General features: G+C 41.8%; 1 protein-coding gene across 1 annotated transcript in view; it reads right to left on the reverse strand.

The window, feature by feature from the left end:
* Nucleotides 1-4,334: 4,334 nt before the first annotated feature.
* The window catches only part of cabcoco1 (ciliary associated calcium binding coiled-coil 1), a 132,386-nt gene continuing 116,261 nt past the window's right edge, over nt 4,335-20,459 (reverse strand). Inside the window, exon 8 of the mRNA XM_041209060.1 lies at nt 4,335-4,701. Within this exon, the coding sequence (XP_041064994.1) occupies nt 4,627-4,701 (75 nt within the window). The 3' untranslated portion in view covers nt 4,335-4,626. The remainder of the gene's footprint in view (nt 4,702-20,459) is intronic.

Below are 20,459 nucleotides of genomic sequence, written 5' to 3' on the forward strand. Positions count from 1 at the left end.
AGCTTGTGGTGGAGCCCACTAGGGAACAGGCAATTCTAAATTTAGTGATGTGTAATGAGACAGATTTGATAAGGGAGCATAAGGTGAAGGAACCCTTAGGAGGAAGTGACCATAATATGATAGAATGTACCCTGCAATTTGAGAGGAAAAAGCTGGAATCAGATGTAACGGTATTACAGTTGAATAAAGGCAACTACAGAGGCATGAGGGAGGAGCTGGCTAGAATTGACTGGGAGGTGAGCCTAGCAGGAAGGACAGTAGAACAGCAATGGCAGGAGTTTCTGGGAGTAATTTGGGAGACACAGCAAAAAGTCATCCCTAGGAAGAAGCATACTAAAGGGAGGACGAAGCAACCATGGCTGACAAGGGAAGTCAGGGACTGCATAAAAGTTAAAAAGAAAGCATACAATGCTTGAAGAGCAGTGGGAAACCAGGGGATTGGGAAGCCTACAAAAACCAACAGAGGACAACTAAAAAAGAAATTAGGGAGAAGATTAAATATGAGGGTAAACCTGCCAGTAATATAAAAGAAGATTGCAAGAGTTTTTTAGATATATAAAGGGTAAGAGAGAGGCAAAAGTGGACATTGGGCTGCTAGAAAATGACGCTGGAGAAGTAGTAGTGGGGAACAAAGAAATGGCGGAGGAACTGAATAGGTACTTCATAGTGGAAGACACGAGTGACATCCCCAAAGTTCAAGAGGGTCGGGAGGCAGAGGTGAGTATGGTGGCCACTACCAAGGAGAAGGTGCTAGGAAAACTGAAAGGTCTGAAGATGGATAAATCACCTGGACCAGATGGATTACACCCCAGAGTTCTGAAGGAGATAGCTGAAGAGATAGTGGAGGCGTTAGTGGTGATCTTTCAGGAATCACTGGAGTCAGGGAGGGTCCCAGAGGACTGGAAAATCACTAATATACCCCCCCTGCTTAAGAAGGGTGTGAGGCAAAAGATGGGAAATTACAGGCCGATTAGCCTGACCTCGGTTGTTGGTAAGATTTTAGAGTCCATTATTAAGGATGAGATTTCAGAATATTTGGAAATGCATGGCAAAATAGGGCAAAGTCAGCATGGTTTCATCAAGGCCTGACAAATCTGTTAGAATTCTTTGAGGAGCTAACGAGTAGGTTAGACAAAGGAGAGCCAATGGATGTTATCTACTTGGACTTCCAGAAGCCTTTTGTCAAGGTGCCAAACAGGAGACTGCTCAGTAAGATAAGAGCCCATGGTGTTAGAGGCAAGGTACTAGCGTGGATAGAAGATTAGCTGTCTGTCAGGAGGCAAAGAGTGGGGATAAGTCGGTCCTTCTCAGGATGGTGGCCGGTGACTAGTGGAGTTCCGCAGGGGTCAGTGTTGGGATCACAACTTTTCACTGTATCACATTAATGATCTAAATGAAGGAACTGAGAGCATCCTGGCTAAGTTTGCAGATGATACAAAGATAGGTGGAGGGCACGTAGTATTGAGGAGGTGGGGAGGCTGGAGAAGGATTTGGACAGGTTAGGAGAATGGGCAAAGAAGTGGCAGATGGAATACAACGTGGGGAAGTGTGAGGTCATGCACTTTGGTAGGAAGAATAGAGGCATAGACTATTTTCTAAATGGGGAGAGAATTCAGAAGTCTGAAGTGCAAAGGGACTTGGGAGTCCTAGTCCAGGATTCTCTTAAGGTTAACATGCAGGTTGAGTCGGTAGTTAGGAAGGCAAATGCAATGTTGGCATTTATTTTGAGAGGACTAGAATATAAAAGCAGGGATATGCTGCTGAGGCTTTATAAGGCTCTGGTCAGACCACATTTAGAATATTGTGAGCAATTTTGGGCCCCATACCTCAGGAAGGATGTGCTGGCCCTGGAGAGGGTCCAGAGGAGGTTGATGAGAACGATCCCAGGAATGAAAGGCTTAACATATGAGGAACGTTTGAGGACTCTGGGTCTATACTCAATGGAGTTTAGAAGGATTGGGGGGGATCTGATTGAAACTTACAGAATACTGAAAGGCCTGGATAGAATGGATGTGGGGAAGATGTTTCCATTAGTAGGAGAGACTAGGACCCGAGGGCACAGCCTTACAGTAAAGGGAAGACCCATTGGAAAAGAGATGAAGAGAAACTTCTTTAGCCAGAGTGGTGAATCTATGGAATTCATTGCCACAGAAGGCTGTGGAGGCCAGGTCATTGAGTGCATTTAAGACCGAGATAGATAGGTTCTTGATTGGTAAGGGGATCAAAGGTTACGCCCAGAAGGCGGGAGAATGGGGTTGAGAGAAACTTATCAGTCATGATTGAATGGCGGAGCAGACTTGATGGGCCGAATGGCCTAATTTCTGCTCCTATGTCTTATGGTGTTCAAATCCCTCCATGGCCTTGCACAACCACCGCCCCACTCCCCATCTTTGTAACCTCCTCCATTCTTACAACCCTGTGAGGTATCTTCCAAATTTGGTCTCTTGCATCTCCCCTATTGTGTGGTACTGCCATTGGTGACCATGCTTTATCTGCCTGGGCCCTAAGCTCTGGAATTCCCTCTCTACCACTCTCAAACGCTTCCTCCAGGTCAAACAGCAATTTACTTGTGCTTTTCTCTGCCCCTCTACCTCGCTCTCCTCTAAGACACTTGTTAAAACTGTTCTCTTTGACCAAGATTTGTCACCTGTTCCAATATTTCTTATGCAGTTCAGTTTCAAATTCTGCCTGACTACACTTCTCTGCAGCACTTTGGAAGGTTTTACCATGTTAAATGCGCTACGTAAGTAGAAGTTGTTTTGTTGATTTGTAAAACTTTTTTTGCAGTTAGTACAAGGTGAGTGTGCTAATGTGTGTCGTAGGGTGTAAGATATGAAGAATCTCCCATTCAGGCTGGTTATCTATTAAATGCCACTTGCAATGATTTAAAGTGAATTGTGTGTCTGGGAACTTCCACAAGATGAATTTTAATTTAATGAAGACTTGGTTTTATATGAAATTTATTGAGCTGAATTTTAGTTACACACATAAAAAAGGCTTTTACAGAACTCATGTTGGATAAAGTAAACTTGTACAATTATGCCTACAATGAAGCACCTTGGTAGATTTAACAGAATGTAGGTCGTGATTTTCAAGGATGTAAAGCAATCTTGGTTTGAATTATTAGTGAATATTTTACTCGAGTGTTCCAATGTGGAATTGGACATCAGCAACTCTTAGGCACAATGATCAACAAAGTCACAGTGAGTGCAACTTCCCAGTGTGTGGCCATCTGGGCAAGGGTCTGAGCTGGGATAGCGAAAGTGGAAAATTCACCCCCCCATCAGGTGAAACCCATGATTAAGTGCTGCGAAGTCTGAAGTGCCAGCTATTCTGTGTTTATCAAATCCAATTAACTATGGAAACCTGCAAAATCTGCAGAACAATTGAATATTTCTGTTATAAATCACTTAAAATTGGAACAATATGACCTTCATGTCTCTAGCCATGGTATAAGGGGAAAGTTTTTGCTTTACCTCCCCTATCCGGTGCCCCTAAAATGAACAGATAAAACATGGTGGACTGGGGTCATGCAATTTCCTGACATGCTGCACACCCATGTTGTGATGGAAAATTTCCTCGATAGTTTCATTAAGTGTCGACAGATTCATGTTTCGAACATTAAACACAAAAATCAGGCACCCTTGCGGCCAACATTCGAACGGCAATAGTATAGTGGTTATGTTACTGGGCTGGTAAACTGAGCCCGTAGTCCAGGTAATGAAAGTTCACCTGGTAGTCTGAGAATTTAAATTCAGTTTTTTTTTAAAACATCTGCTATCAATAAAGGTAGTCATAAGCTTGTTCACTGCTCTTTAGGAACGGAGATCTGACGTCCTTACACGGTTTGGTCTATATTTGACACCAATTCGAAACCAACATGGATGACTCTGAGCTGCCTTCTGGCCAACCAGCTACTCATTTGAATCAAACAGCATGGGCAATAAATGCCAGCGGCACCCACATCCTGAGAATGAATTCTAAAAATTGATTTCCACCCGGGTTTCCTCAACTTGTAAGTTTTCCATTCCGAGCTCCCCCTTCCCACATACTTTGCATTCGATCCTTTCCTCCTCCTTGTAAACCAGTCTGAGACTTTGTCCTCCACATAAGGAGCACTATCTAGAGAGAAATACAGGCAGGTCCTGGGGAGCAGGGCTGTCCCTTGTCCTCTCAGCTGGAAATGGTGTGGAGTTGTGGGGGGAAAAGAAACAACAAAATAGTTCTCTCCACAGGATATCCTGCTGAACTTTGGGATTGATTCTTAATATTTTTACCTGAACTATGTGAACAAAGTAACATCTTGCATATATATTATGCCTTTAACACAGTAAAACATTCCAACAGAATAAGGTTTAATGGGCACAATCTTCAGGAAAATAAGCCATAGTTTGTTTACATACACAGTATAAGCACAAAGGACACAAACATAACAAACATGATGCACGGCTCTTGATCCTCACCAAACAAAGTGCCAAACACTATTTCTTGTGAACAAAATAAACAATTTTAATATCAACCCTCGCTATCACCTATTTTGAAAAGAAATAATTAGCCGAACAAGCAGCACATCTTGTTGGCCTGCAGCGTGCAGTGAGAGGCTGACAGCTCCTCCTGTCACATATCTCATTGCTTTATCAGTTTGCTGATTCTCACAGTGTAGGCCTCTTCCTGTTTCTGAAGTTTTTCGCTTATCTCAGTCTGTGAAAATAAGAGGAAAGGGTTAATAAAGAGACCACCAATATTATGCCCTGTCCCTTTTACATTTGGTTTAGTCATAGGGCTTACAGCAGCTTTGACTGTCTTTACCATCCCACCTTCCTGTTTTTCATTCTTGGAGGAGGTGGCCCTGTCTGTATGCATGTGATAACTGTTTATCTTACAGTTCACACACTCTGAATGTAAATTATATCTACTGCAAGAAGGAGGTATAAGGAAGTGAATGTTCAGATTAACCATTACTCATGTACTTTAAAGGACAGATATACATACGTTAACTGACATTCAGGCAAGGCCTGGCTACGCAAAGACAACTAATCACTACAAATAATCAGAGGTTACATGTCCAAGCACAACAAGGCTTGAAAAGAATAGAATGTGAATGTTATGTTCTGAGTGCATCTTCTTCAAATATATGACAGTAACTTTCCAGCCTGCTCACTTTAATTCAAAGTCACTTCACTCAAATTCTCTGTTAATTTGAATTAAAATAGTGTAAAAAAAACTCCACCAGTGCTGTTTTATCAAAATCACTTAATTTGAGGGATTGGATAATTTAATTTATTTTATTAGTGATCAAAAAACACTTCGAATTAACAGGGGTAGACTACTATGCTTGACTATTAAAGTCAGCAAAATGCTAAATACACATAAGCGCTGCTCAATTGTAAATCGACAGCTGCAATAGTAAAACTGCTGGTTGTACTGATTGGATTGTCAAACCATAATTTGCTATGGGGCCAGTGGAACTCAAAAAATATAACCACTTTTAAGTGAGACTTAAATTCGTCCATCTGAATCACACAAGCCTAGGTGCAGCAGAAGATGCCTAAATTGTGTCAATGGATGTAATAGCTGTGTATGTGTTAATTGGTACGATCAGACTGTACTGACTATAAGATACAGCCAGATTGTACAGAATACCAGGTAAAGCCAGATTGTACATTGTGCCTGGTAATTGTATAGAGTGGCTTACTCTTGCTCCTATTTCACAACCTTGGTGTTATTTTGACCCTGAGATGAGCTTCCTACCACATATTCACACCATTATAAAAACTACCTATTTCTACCTCTGTAACATTGCCCAACTCCCCCCTTGTCTTGAACAGAAACAGAAAATGCTGGAAAAGCTCAGCAGGTCTGGCAACATCTGTGGAGAGAGAAACAGTGTTAATATTTCAAGCCTGTATGACTCTTTTTCAGAGCTTTCATCCCCCCTTGTCTTAATTTATCTGCTGTTGAAACTGTCATCAATGCCTTTGTTATTTCTAGACTTCACTATTCCAATGCACACCTAGCCTGAGTCCTTAGTTCTACCCTTCATAAACTTGAGGTCATTCAAAACTCTGCTGCCCAAGTCCTAACTCGCACCAAGTCCTGTTCACCAATCTCCCATGTGCTCACTGACTAATATTGGCTCCAGGTTCAACAACATATTGATTTTCAAATTCTCATCCTTGTTTTCAAATCTCTCCATTGCCTATCCCCTTTCCTATCTATGTGATCGCCTCCAGCCTTGCAGCTCCCTGGGATCTCTGTGCCTTCCTATTTCTGGCTTCTTGAGCATCTCTGATTTTAAACTCTCCACCATTAGTAGCTGTGCCTTCAGCTGCCTTGGCCACAGCTCTGGAATTCCCTCCCTGAACCTCTCTGGCTCTATGGTCTCACTTTTCTCTTTTAAGATGCTCCTTGAAACCAACCTATTTGATCAAGCTTTTGGTCATCTACTCTAATAAGTCCTTATGTGGCTCTGTGTCAAATTTTGTTTGATAATACTTGTAAAGCACCTCAGGACATTTTACTACATTAATCATTGTCAGCATCCTTCCATTTATGTACAATGATGGACATGCAGCAAATCAAATCAAGGGATAGGATAGCATTTGGTGCACTTTTGCTGATGGCTGAAGAGACCAATCTTGAGGAACAGGTTCTGCCACAAATACAGCACATGAGGTGGTAATCAAGTGTTGTTTCGGTTGTTGTTTTGCTGTTGGTCTCTGTTGCCAAGCTGCTGTAGCCAATCATCGTCATGGTGGTGCACGCTGGCCCACAGGTGATGTTGCTATTTTCCTCTGGCATCAGCTAGTGTCTCTCAGGTGCGAGAATCAATGTTTAGGGCCTTCATACTATGCTTACAAGCATCCGTGAAGCAGAGCTTTGGGCATCCTATGGTCATCTGGCTCTGGCTGCCTCGCCATACAGAAAATCCTTAGGTATGCAATCCTCTTGCATTCTGTGTATGTGCCCAAGCCAGCAAGGCCACCTCTGCTTTATGAGTGGCAACATACTTGGAAGCTTTGTGGTTTGAGAGAACTGCCACTTTGTGACTTTGTCTTTCCATGAAATGCCCAGAATGCGCCACAAACAGTGAATATGAAAGTTGTTGAGCTTCCATTCTTGATATTTCTTAATAGCTGTAAGTCACCCATGTTTCACAGCCACTCAACAAGGTGCTGAGAACACAAGTCACACAAACCCACATATTGGTCCTGAGAGTCAGCCTGACGTTGTTCCATGTACGTTCTTTGAGTTGGCCAAAGGCGGTAGATATTTCCCCTATGTATGCAACGATTTCTGCATCAAGAGACAAATTGTCTCTCACTGTGATCCTAAAGTAGCAGAGTTTGCCAACCACTTCCAGCGGGGTGTTATAACGGGTGGATATGTGACACTTTGTCCCATGCCCATGGTTTTCTTTAAGCTTATAGTCAGGATGAACAAGTTACAGGCATGGGAGAGACAATCCACAAGTCTTTGTAGCTGGATTTTTGTGTGAGCTAGCGTAGCTTCATCAGTGTAGAGGAGCTCTCTGATCAAGATGTGCTGTATTTCTGTCTTTGCTTTCAGTATGGATAGTTTGTAGAGTGAGCTTTTATGCAGGTAAATTACCATATCTGTAGGCAAGGCAAAGAAGATACCAAACAAAGTGAGGGCTAAGACACAGCCCTGTTAAGCTCCATTTTCACCCTGAAACTGTTGAAAGAGGTTCCATCAAACTGAATAATGCAGTGCATGTTGTCAAGAAAGAAGCAGATGAGACTAAGAAGATTTGGTGGGCAGTCAATTTTCCCCAAAATCTTGTAGACTCCTGCCTGGTGACAGTGTTGAATGCTTTAGTGAGATCTACGAAAGTAAGGTTGTCACAATGATGTGACTTGTGCATGAGTGAGATCAATCTGTAATTTCACTTGCTGACCAAATATATAATAAACTGTTTAAAAAGGACTTTTTAAAGACAAGAAAAGACACTGACTAAAGATGGCTGCCACAAGTCACCTGATGTCTGGTATTGCCAGTGACCAGCTTTTGGAAAGTTCCTATGTGTCATTATAATTCAGACTGCTAGCCAGCAGAAAACAAAACCTGTATTCCACCCAAGTGGGATGAAAAGGAACAGACTTTCAAAACCCTGGCGAGGGTGAATGACCCCATCTCCTGTTGACTTTTACACTTTTACTCTTCAAACATTTCTGAGATGCGACATCAAAAATATAATTACCTATTCTACAACATAATGACGACAGCAGACACGGTAATTAAATTCCTCTGGAATACATAGCTAGCATGGCTTTTAAAGAGCTGTTTTACCAGGCCAATCAAGAGATATTGCAAGAAAACATTCAGCAGTGGGAACAGGCTGAAAGCCGGCTTTCATCCTTGGAATAAGTGTATAGCCCAGTTCAAGAAGCCAACTACCAAAAACCTACCAGCAAACTGAAATCTCCTTACAATTGCAACATCCTCTACAGCTGACCGCATCCATGAAACCAGGAAAGGTAAATTGGCCACAATGTTTAAAATCTACGCTTCAAGGACAACCAAAGAACCCTTAACCGTATATTCTTTTATTTTTTTTTAATTGGACTCTAACTCCCCTTATCTTTGATTCTTGTGTGTGGGCCCAATGACTGAATGAGGGCCGAATGCTTAATGTTGCGTTTTTATTATTTTTCTTGGGGTTAGTTTCTCAGCTCTTTGACTCAAGAAAACTTTGTTTGATTGACTCCTTATTACTCTTAGCCTAAATAGTTAAATACATCCTGATTTGGAAAAGGCATATCCTCGTGAAAAGGAAACTTGAACCTTTGTTGTGACCAACCAAGGAGGTTGAATACAGGGGAACCAGTTAAGTGCTTCTCACCTGGCCATAACAAGGTAAAGAGATACATCCTGTTCTCTACTCTTCTCTTGTCGCTGGCATATGGAGAAGATCATGTTCACTATAGATTGCCAGCACAGAAACTGCATTGTGCTGGATATAGTTGGTCGGCAAACAGATAGTCTTTTAGGCATGAACTTAGCGAAGACCTTCCCAAGGACACTAAGGAGTGAGATCCCCCTGCAGTTGTTGCAATTTCCTCTGCCGCCTTTGTTTTTGTATATTGTGATAAGTTTTGCACGTCTTGTGGAACAGATCCAACAGAAGAAGGAGGTCATGAAGATGTATTCCATCCTTGCCGGGTACCTCTCTGCTTGCTGAGCAATCAATGGCCTTTTCAAGCTCAAGTGAAGAGAGTTCCCTCATCTGAATCAACCATGGCATGAGCAGGTGATTCTCCCACAGCTTCCCCACAGGAGTATAGCTTATTTTTTTTATTCATTGGATGTGGGCATCGCTGGCTAGGCCAGCATTTATTGCCCATCCTTAATTGCCCTGGCTCAGAGGGCATTTAAAAGATGGTAAGGATGGCAGATTTCCTTCCCTAAAGTGTACCAGATGGGTTTTTTTTACAACAATTGACATGGTCATAAATTTTTAATGCCAGATTTTTATTGAATTCAAATTCCACCATCTACCATGGCGGGATTCAAACGCATGTCCCCAGAGCAGTACCCTGGGTCTCTGGACTACTAGTCCAGCAACAATACCACTACGCCATCGCCTCCTCATAGTAGCATTCAACCCAGTGCGATATCTGTTTGCTTCTGTTGGTGAGTACTTTACCATCTGCTGAGGGCCATGGGGGAGCAGGGGAGGGGAGCAACTTTGGTGATGGTGGGACCAAGTGCCCTCATGATCCCATCATACATAATAGGTAGATTCCCAGTGTCACAGGAGGTTTGGATTCTTTGACATGGGTTGATCCAGTGAATATTTGCACAATATCTGCCTGTCTTGCTGCTTTCAAGTCATGCAGTGTTCTAGCTGTTGGATTTTTGTTGTGCATCAGGTATGATTTGTTTTTTGCTTTAATGACAGATGTCATCTCAGCTTAGTAGGTCTCAAACCAGTCTTTGTTGCGGGTTCCACGTTCAGCAAATATTGCTGCTGTCGTTTCATGGATAATTGAACTTAGCAACTTCCAAGCTTCTTCAATATCAGCATCAATATTTCCTGGCAAGCCAACAAACACCTGAGCGCCAATGTGAAGTGCTGGTATTTGGCATCATTTCTTGTGAAAGGGATGCTGATGTGTGATGGGCCATAGTGTTTGGAGCTGTGAAACTTATGGGGTTGCACCTTCGCTTTGTTGCTGACAACACAGTGATCAGAGTTGCAATCTGTGCTGTGGTAGGTGTGGGTATGGAGAACACTCGCAACCTCTCATGATAATCAGGTCAAGTTGGTGCCAAAGGCTAGATCTTTGATGATGCGGTGGCAATATTTGCCCTGAAAGTACTGGTGATGTAGAGTTCATTCAGGCACAAAGCTTAAGAAGCTGTTGTCCGTTGTCTTGCACACCCCATGATGACCAAAGCATGTTAAGTCACTAAGGAAGAATAACTTCGCACCATTTGGAATGTGCCTCAGAACATCTTACACCACATGGATTGCAGTGGTTCAAGAAGGCAGCTCACCAGCACCTTCTCAAGGGCAATTAGGGATGGGTAATAAATGCTGGCCTAGCTAACGATGCCCGCATCCCATGAATTAATAAAAAGTCATAGAATTAATCTTTATGTGAGTTGCTGGTGTACAAGGTTGGTGCATAAGCGTAGATGATATTGACAGCGCCTCCATCAGATGATGCAGAGAGAGGAGGTGTACAGAAGTTCCTACTGGTGGCTCAACTGACTGCATCAATCTGTTGCTGACTCTGAAGCCTGCACAACGTTCACAGTGGTCTTCTGTGCTCTTGCCTTGTCAAAGGAGGTGTAGTTAGCCCCACATATAGAGCTTGTGTTGGATAATCTGGTTTCCTGTTGCAATGCAATGTTGAAATCAAAGTTTGTAGTTCATGGTCAATCAGTGCTGTCTTGAGTACACTTGCTGTGGAATGTGGATCGTTGTTCGTGCTAGGGTACAAAGTCCTGATATTGCAGCTTCCAAGCTGGAGAATTTCTCCTTTGTTTGCTGTGTAGACTAGGCATGGTTTTAGGAGGTGCAGACTTGCATAGCATCTCTCCTCTAGACCGCATAGGCTGATATCTAGAGGAAAAAGAAAAGCCTATATGTCTGGGGTCTAGACAGGTTGCAGGAACTGCTGAAAGGTGCTTTGCTTGAAAGAAACACCAATCGCCTGATCGAATTCCACTCTAGATTTTGTGTTGGGTTAACTCCCTTAGCTTCTAACTCTCGTTGCTGTCATTAGTGGTAAAGATGTCAGCCGGCAGCGTATGGATCACTGCAGATGGGATGAGTATAATACCAATAGAAAGCAGCCTCTTGCAGCGGTTTCAGTGGTGAATCTCATCAACCAGGTAATCCAGCCCATGGACCCTCCCATGGTAACCAGCCCCCAACCCTGGTAACAACCCGTGAAACCCAGCCTCATCACTAATCTTCTCGATAAAGCCCCCCAACTCAACAATTAAACCCCCTCAATAAAACCTCCACCAAATAAAACCCACACCTCAACACCAAATCTCCCCAATAAACCCCGCACATCAGCACTAAACCCCCAGTAAACCCAGCTCAGCACTAGATGCTACCAATAAAAGCCTAACTCAACAATTTAACCCCTTAATAAAGCCCTCATCTCAGAATCAAATAGACCACTTGTACTAAGAACTCCCTGCACTGCAACTTATCACAACCTCCCTTCCCCACCTCTCAGATTTCGCCTCGCCCAAGCCTGTGCTAGGTTGCCAGCTTTCAGCCCCATCCTGATAACGAGGCCCAGATCCGCTGCCAGCCAACCAATGAAACCTAACCCCCCAGGGCAAAGAGGGGGTGCCACTGTCCAGCTCTCCACGCATTCACCCACATCTAGTTCGCTGCCCTGAGTTACTGGCATCAACCCTCGCTGTTGCCCGACCCAGGCTGTAGTTTCCCTACTCTACCATCTTGAAATTCTGAATTCTTTGCTACATTAGATGTGCTATATAAATGCAAATTGGTTTTGTTGTACCATGCAAGGTCTGATTGTATAGAGGACTTGATAAATATGGTTGCATATGCTCTGTGGAAGTGGTAGTTTTGATGTTACTCATATTGTTTCAGATATATATTGAAGAAATACATCAAAAATTCCTCCTTGTGGCTGCTGGTTTCCCTTGCCTGACTTTATTGGCTGGATTTTTCAGTCAGAAGCAAAGAAACAACACTCATTGCTGATCTTGAAGAAAGCCAACCATAAAGATGTAGTGATGATCCCTTTGTGCACATTCCTCACTTTTCCCGGTGGCAGTTTAAATCTAGTGCCAAGTCCAAAGGATCTCCAGGTGTGCAGCAGCAGTATTGTTAGAAATCAGGTTAGGCAGTTTACACATTGAATGTTGGGGTGGGTGAGTTGGGTGTAGGGGTGGCACTTTGTATCCTTCGCTTTTTATTTAAATTTTCAGATAGCAGAATAAATGATGATGGTTAGATTAAGACAGAAGCTAAAGATAAACAAACTTAAAAATAATCTTTTGCAAATATTTTTATTATGGAGAAATTTGACATCTTACAAATAAAATTAGCTTCTCAGGGCCAATGAGATTGTTTAGCAATAATTATCAATAAAAGGCATCTTAAAAACTCAGTGACACCTCATTCAACAAGGTGTAACTTTTTCAAGGGACTTTACTACATTTTAATAATGTTCGAGTGGAAGTTCTTCTCAATTCAATTGATTTCCCACTTAATGTCACTGGACTAGTAATCCAGAAACCCAGCCTAACGTGATTGTAGAGGAGTTAACAAATTCTTTACAAGATACGGATTATCAAAAGAAATATGGTTGGATCAGGATTGGAATTTCATGTCACAGCTGTTTAAGGAAATAATGAACAGCCTAGGAATAACGCAATTTAGATCATCAGCCTATCACCCTGAATCACAAAGTGCCTTGGAAAGGTGGCATCAGACTTTAAAGCCTATGATTAGAGCATATAGTCAAAACACTCCACATGATTGGGATTGAGGGATTCCATTCTTTACGTTTGTTATTAGGGATGCCCCTAATGAGTCAACAGGGTTCAGCCCTTTCCAGTTAATTTATGGTCATGAAGTGAGGGGACCACTCAAACTGATTTCAGGAGAAATTAGTGAATCAGAGTCCTGAAACAAATTTCCTGGATTACGTGATGGAAGTCAGAAAGAGATTAAGTAAAGTGTGTGAATTAGTTAGAAAACAGTTAAACATACCTCAACAGGTGACGACGGCAAAGGCAGACAGGAGGGCAAAGGCTCGTAGTTTTGTGGCTGGGGACAAAGTGTTAGTATTGTTGCCAGTGTCAGGAAAACCGTTGAAGGCAAGGTTTAGTTAAGGACCTTACCAGATTGAAGAGAGACCAAGTGAAGTAAACTATGTAGTAAGTACTCCAGATAAAAGGCAGAGGCAACGAGTGCGCCATGTAAATATGCTTCGACAGAGAGAATAGACAGGAGGTGGTACTGGTAGTTTAAGTAAAGAAACAGAAGTAGGAATTAAGGATTCTGAAATTGAGCTTTCTCTGATTAAATTTTAAAATGAGTGAGTGCTTGATGATCTAGATGTAATATCGGATTACCTTCCAGAAAAGTGTTGGAGCAATTTAAAAGAGCTGTTGCAGTCACACAAGGCAATTTGTAAAAATAAACGGGGGAAAACAGGTTTAGCTGTACATGATGTTGATGTGAGGAATTCTGAGTCAATAAGGCAACCCCCATATAGATTAAATCCAGTAAAATTAGCTCAAGTGCAGAAAGAAATTGAACTTATGCTTCAAAATGACAAGATAGAGCTCAGTTACAGTAATTGGAGATCAGCCATTGTAATGGTGCCGAAACTGGTTGGGTCACAAAGACTATGTATTGATTACGGGTAGGTGAACACAGTAACAAAAGCAGATTCATATCCTATTCCACAATTGGAGGATTGTATTGAGAAAGTGGGACAGTCAACATTTATCACAAAAATTGACTTCCGGTGATGATATTGGCAAGTACCCTTATTGGAAAGGGGAAGTTTTTGTGATGCTGGATGATCTATATCAATGCAAAGTAATACCTTTTCATATTAAAAATGCACCAGTAACATTTCAGAGACTATGAAACAAAGTGACTGAAGAACTGAGCAATTGTACTGTTTAAATTGATGACTTAATAGTATTCAGTTAAACGTGGAAGGAACATTTACAACATTTAAAGGAACTGTTTGATTGACTGTAGGAGGCCAATTTGGTTGTGAATTTAGCTAAAAGTGAATTTGCAAAAGCACAAGTTACATATTTAGGCCACACTGTTGGACATGGTCAGGTGGCCCCATGAGACGCAAAAGTAAAAGCTATTGTGGAATTCCCAGTGCCTGAAACGGAACAGGAAGTTTTAAGATTTCTAGGCATGAATAGATTTTATCAGAAATTCATGCCAAACTTCAGCAGTGTAGTTGCTCGCTGACTGGATTAAAAAAGAACAGAAAATTCCAATGGACACAGGAGTGTCAGAGTGCATTTGACAGCTTGGAAGCTGTACTATCAACTACACCTGTTCTATCATCACCAATTATACAAAGTAGTTTAAGTTGGCTATTGTTACCTGTGTTGGTGCCATATTGCTACAGGAAGATGAACTAGGTATTGAGAAGCCGTTAGGATATTTCTCACGGAAATTAAATGTACATCAGAAGAAATCTTCAACTATAAAGAAAGAGACTTTAAGTTTGGTGTTAGCTTTGCAGCATTTTGAAGTGTTATGTTGCAAACAATTCTTCAGAGACAGTTATATATACTAACCGCAATCCTTTGAAGTCTCTGGACAATTTTCTGGACAAGTTTTGGAACAAAAAATGCAAGACTGTTTCGGTGGAGTTTACTATTGCAACCATTCAGTTTACAAATTACACATGGCTGGACAAGAAAATTTGATGGCAGATGCGTTGTCAAGAGTTTAAATTCAAAAGAACTTGGATATTGGCAAATAGAGAATGGACTGGGATGAACTCTATTTTTACAGAAGACTTGTGTATATATTTTCATGCTTAATGGTATAATAGTTTTGTTTGCATAGTTAAATGTAAGGAATAAGAAATGGGTTGAAAAATGAAACCATCTTTTTGGAATTATGATGGTTCATTTTTTGTTGAGGAGGCAGATGTGAGGATTGATGTTTATTTTTAATATTTTGGGAGAATATTGTCTTATTCTGTAAAGGCTGTGTGTCTGTATCTCTGTGTGTACGATTTAATTAAGCTGGGAAGAGTTTGATAGGGGTCAGGTTGTCTGGGGGTTTGGAAACATGAAAAAGATAGAGGTGTTAAGTTGAGGTATAAGTAAGTAGGTTAGATTTAACATTTGCATTTTTAGATACGTTGCGAGTTTGTTTGAATATCAAAGGGGAGTCAGAGGTATCAAGGAAAATGTTTGTATCTTGCAGGAGCTCATCGGTAAACTAGTGAGAATATGATATTTTATTGGCCCAAAAGCAAAGGCAAGATGGCAACATGAAAGATCTTATATTTGGAAGGGTTTGAGTTTCAACAAGTTTTGAGAGCAATGGGACTGAGATGAATGGGAAAAAAAGATATATTAGAGTTACTGTGTATAGCTGTTGATCTGGAGATTGCTGGAGCTGTTTGAGCTGTTGAGATAGCTGGAGCGCTGGGCTGGAGGAGGATGCAATTTGAATCCCCCATCCAGTCAAGCCAGAAAAGTCTTGGGTTGCAGCAAGCAGTTTTAATGTGAAGTGAATTCTACCGCAGAGGCATAGAGGGAAAGATCATGTGGTATACCGTTATTGAAGCTGAAGCAGTTTGCCTTGTGTAATGTTACTGGATTTCATATTTAAACATATATAAGGGAGTGTTGCCTAGAAGGTGTTTACTTGTGGGTTTGATCAGGTAGAGAGTTCTTAGGGGAATGTTTTGTAAGTCTAACCTTAATTGTGTAATTGTAATCTTGCGTGCTTAAGTTTTCTTTTATTTTTGTTAACAAAACTTTTATTTTTAATTTTTAAAATCCCAAAAAGTTACTGGACCTCTTACTCATGAGATTGGTATGGCATTTTCTCGGTTTCAGAATACAAAATAAAGGTGTGGCCCATAAGCCATGTTTCCCTCTGGAATTTGATTTGCACAGCAATTAGCATTGGCTGTGGTCTTAACAATTGTCATAAAACCCACCTGGTTCACTAATGTCCTTTAGGGAAGGAAATATGCCATCCTTACCTGGTCTAACCTACGTGATTCCAGGTCCACAGCAATGTGGTTGACTCTTAAATGTCCTCTGAAATGGCCTTGTAAGCCACTCAGTTTAAGGGCAATTAGAGAAGGGCAACAAATGCTGGCCTTGCCAGTACTGTTTACATTCCATGAAAGAGTAAATAAATTGCATTCTGCAGATACCTCAACATCCGCTAGAGAAGCATAGAATTAATAACAGCAACTTTTGCATTTCTGCGTTATTCTGCACATGTGCACTCCAGAAGTTGCTATCAGTTTCAGTGGAGTCATGACAGTGAGCGCTGTCATTACTATCACAGACTCCAGGCCAAGGTTTTTTTTTTATAAATTTACGAGATTGTGAGAAGTGACTAATGCAGCAGGTTTTACATTAGAATCAGGGTCAAGTCAATTAATGCAAAACACAGCTGTTATGTACTTTGATTAGCTCAGAATCTCTCATTGAGAATATGGGATGTGCATTATTTATTAAAATCATTCTCATATCTCACAAAACATCAACTGGTGTTATTGCAATTATTGCAAAATATTTGCATTCTCAATTTTCCCATTGATAAGAATTGCAGTTTTGCTCTTAGAAGTATCTCTCACTCAGCATCTTTCAGAATATAACAGGAATTACTACTTCGTTCTGCTCCTCATCTTTATATTCAAATGTCTTCACTAGGATAGGCTTTGACTTGAGGAGACTGGGCTGGTGAGGTTAGCTCAAACTAGTTTCAAACAATCAGTATAAATTGTTGTGATTGTTTGAAATATGACATTCTTGTGTTTGTCCTGATGAGTGCAAGATGAAAAGCTTTGGCAACATGTCTCTCTTTTCAGCAAAACTGAAATGTTGAAAAGTTATTGTTTTCATCAGGGAAAATTCAAATTCTGGGCACCACATCACAGAAAGGATATACTAGCCTTGGAGGGGATTCAATGTAGATTCACAACTGATACTGGGGCTCAGAGGGTTAAATTATGACAACAGATTGCTTAGATTAGGATTGCAATCCCCTGAGTTTCGAAGACTGATTGGTTTAAAAAGTAAAAAAGATTTGATTGTGTAGACATAGATTGATTATTTGCTCCAGTGGGGGAAATCAAGAACGGGGGCATAATCAGAAAATTAGAGTTAGCTAGCAAAATCAGGAATCACATTTCCATACAATTCTGAAATTTTCTCTTCCAAAAGATTATGGATACTGGAAGACTTTTGGAACTTTTAGGACTGAGATTATTAGATTTTTGTTAGGTAAGAGTATCAAGGGATATAGTGCAAAGGCAAATAAATGAAGTTGAGGTATAGGTCAGTCATGATTGAACTGCTTGAGGCACAGACAGGTCTGGTTCTGGTCCTACTCTATGTTCCATTTCAGCTTTGGCTCATTTTTGAGGAAGAAGTACGGCTTATTAAAAATTGGCTCCAGTAGAACAGGAAGCTCAGATTTTGAGATGGGATGGACTACTCTTGGTTATTCTTTGACATTGGCCATTGGTGGAGAGGCAAGTGGATGTACAATTACAGAACTAATATTTGATATACAGGTCTTGTGATATTGTTGCTGAGGGGACCATTGAAGAGGTCCTGACATTACTGAAATGAGTTAATACTTTTTCATGGACATTGTGATATAAAACAAATTTCATGGAAATCAGGTCATTCCTGACAAAGCTCACATCTCCTACTGGTTACAAAGGGAAGAAACAGCATCCATTTAGAACTAAACATGAGAGCTTGAGGCCCATTTACATTTAGGAAGTTTGTGGGCACTTCAATAAGTAATTGTGTTGAACAGTAGGCTGTTTTGGAGCATTAACCTGCTGTGTTAAGTCCACCAAGGCCAACACCCAGGTGCTGGTTCTTTGCTAAGGCTGGGTGAGATTAGTCAATGTGAAAAGTCACAAAGCTGAATTTACAATAAAAAGAGAAGGAAAGACCACAGAGACATCATGATAGAGAGGCTGAAAGAGGCTCTGGGTCCAACTGTGCTACTATTACATGCATATGGGGCAGTGATGAATACAATCTGATCATTGAATGCTATGTAGAGATATTGACCAAACTGGCCAAGTCTTAAAGGACGTAGCTGCTAGACTGGTCTGCGGCAGGTGGTGAGGGAACCAACAAGAGGGAAAAACACACTTGACTTCATCCTCACCAACCTGCGGGCTGCAGATGCATCTGTCCATGAAGGGGTCGGTAGGAGTGGCCTTGTGGAGACAATGTGCTGTTTTTACATTGAGGATACCCTCCATCGTGTTGTGTGACACTAATACTATGTTAAAGGGATATATTTCGAATAGATCTAGCACCTCAAGACTGGGCAACCATGAGGTGTTGTGGGTCATCAGCAGCAGTAGAATTGTACTCAACCACAATCTGTAACCTCATGGTCCAGCAGAACCCCCACTCTACCATTACCATCAAGCCAGGGGATCAATCTTGGTTCAATGAAGAGTGCAGGGGGGTGTGCCAGAAGGAGCACCAGGCATACCTAAAAATGAGGTATCGACCTAGTGAAACTACAACACAGGACCACTTGCATGCCAAATAGTATAAGCAGCAAGTGATAGACAGAGCTAAGCAATTCCACAAACAACAAATCAGATCTAAGCTCTGCAGTTCTGTCACATCCAGTCGTGAATGGTGGTGGACAATTAAACAACTGGAGGAGGAGGCTCCACAAATATCCCCATCCTCAATGATGGGACAGCCCAGCACATCAGTCAAAAAGATAAGGCTGAACCATTTGCAACAACCTTCAGTCAGAAGTGCCGAGCGGATAATCCATTTTGGCCTCCTCCGGAGGTCTTCAGCCAATTTAATTTACTCCATGCGATATCAAGGAATAACTGAAAGCACTGGATACTGCAAAGGCTATGGGCCCTGACAATATTCCGGCAATAGTACTGAAGACTTGTACTCCAGAACTTGCCACGTCCCTAGCCAAGCTGTTCCAGTACAGCTACAACACTGGCATCTACCAGACAATGTGTATGTCCTGTACACAGAAATCAGGACAAATCCAACCCGGCCAATTACCATCCCATCAGTCTACTCTCCATCATCAGTAAAGTGATGGAAGGGGTCATCAACAATGCTATCAAGCGGCACTTGCTTAGCAATAACCTGCTCACTGATGCCCAGTTTGGGTTCCACCAGGGCCACACAGCTCCTGACCTCATTACAGCCTTGGTTCAAACACGGACAAAGAGCTGAACTCTAGAGGTGAGGTGAGAGTGACTGGCATTGGCATCATGGCCGCATTTGACCTAGTGTGGCATCAAGGAGCTCTAGCAAAACTGGAGTCAATGGGAATCGGGGGGAAAACTCAACTGGTTGGAGTAATACCTAGCACAAAGGAATATGGTTGTGGTTGTTGGAGGTCAGTCCTCTCAGCTCCAGGACATCACTGCAGGAGTTCCTCAGGGTAGTGTCCTCGGCCCAACCATCTTCAGCTATTCCATCAATGACCTTACTTCCATCATAAGGTCATAAGTGGGGTTGTTCACTGATGATTGCACAATGCTCAGCACCATTTGTGACTCCTCAGATACTGAAGCTGTCCATGTCCAAATGCAGCAAGACCTGGACAATATCCAGGCTTGGGCTGACAAGTGGCAAGTAACATTCGCGCTACACAAGTGCCAGGCAATGACCATCTCCAACAAAAGAGAATCTGTAGCCCCTTGACATTCAATGGCATTACCATGGCTGAATTCCCCCATTATCAACATCCTGGGGGTTACCATTGACCAAAAACTGAACTGGACTAGTCATATAAATACTATGGCTACAAGAGCAGGTCAGGGGCTAGGAATCCTGCAGTGTGTAACTCACCTTCTGATTCCCCAAAGCCTGTCAACCATCTACAAGGCACAAGTCAGGAGTGTGATGGAATGCTCTCCAATTGCCTGGATGAATGAACTCCAACAACACTCAAGAAGTTGACAACTTCCAGGACAAAGCAGCCTGCTTGATTAGAACCCCTTCCACAAACAATCACTCCCTCCAGCACCGACACACAGTGGTAGTAGTGTGTACCATTTACAAGATGCACGGCATTAATTATCTTAAGTTGCTAAGGATTGTGACGATTTCCTTACACACTTTAACACATTCCATCCTGTGCTCCAATTCACTTTTGAGATGGAGCAGTTTAACGCACTCTCTTTGGTTGATGTGCCAGTTGAGAAATCTGTTAATGGGTTCTCCAGTCTATC

Source organism: Carcharodon carcharias, chromosome 17 (genome assembly GCF_017639515.1).
Source record: "Carcharodon carcharias isolate sCarCar2 chromosome 17, sCarCar2.pri, whole genome shotgun sequence".
Taxonomy (NCBI): domain Eukaryota; kingdom Metazoa; phylum Chordata; class Chondrichthyes; order Lamniformes; family Lamnidae; genus Carcharodon; species Carcharodon carcharias.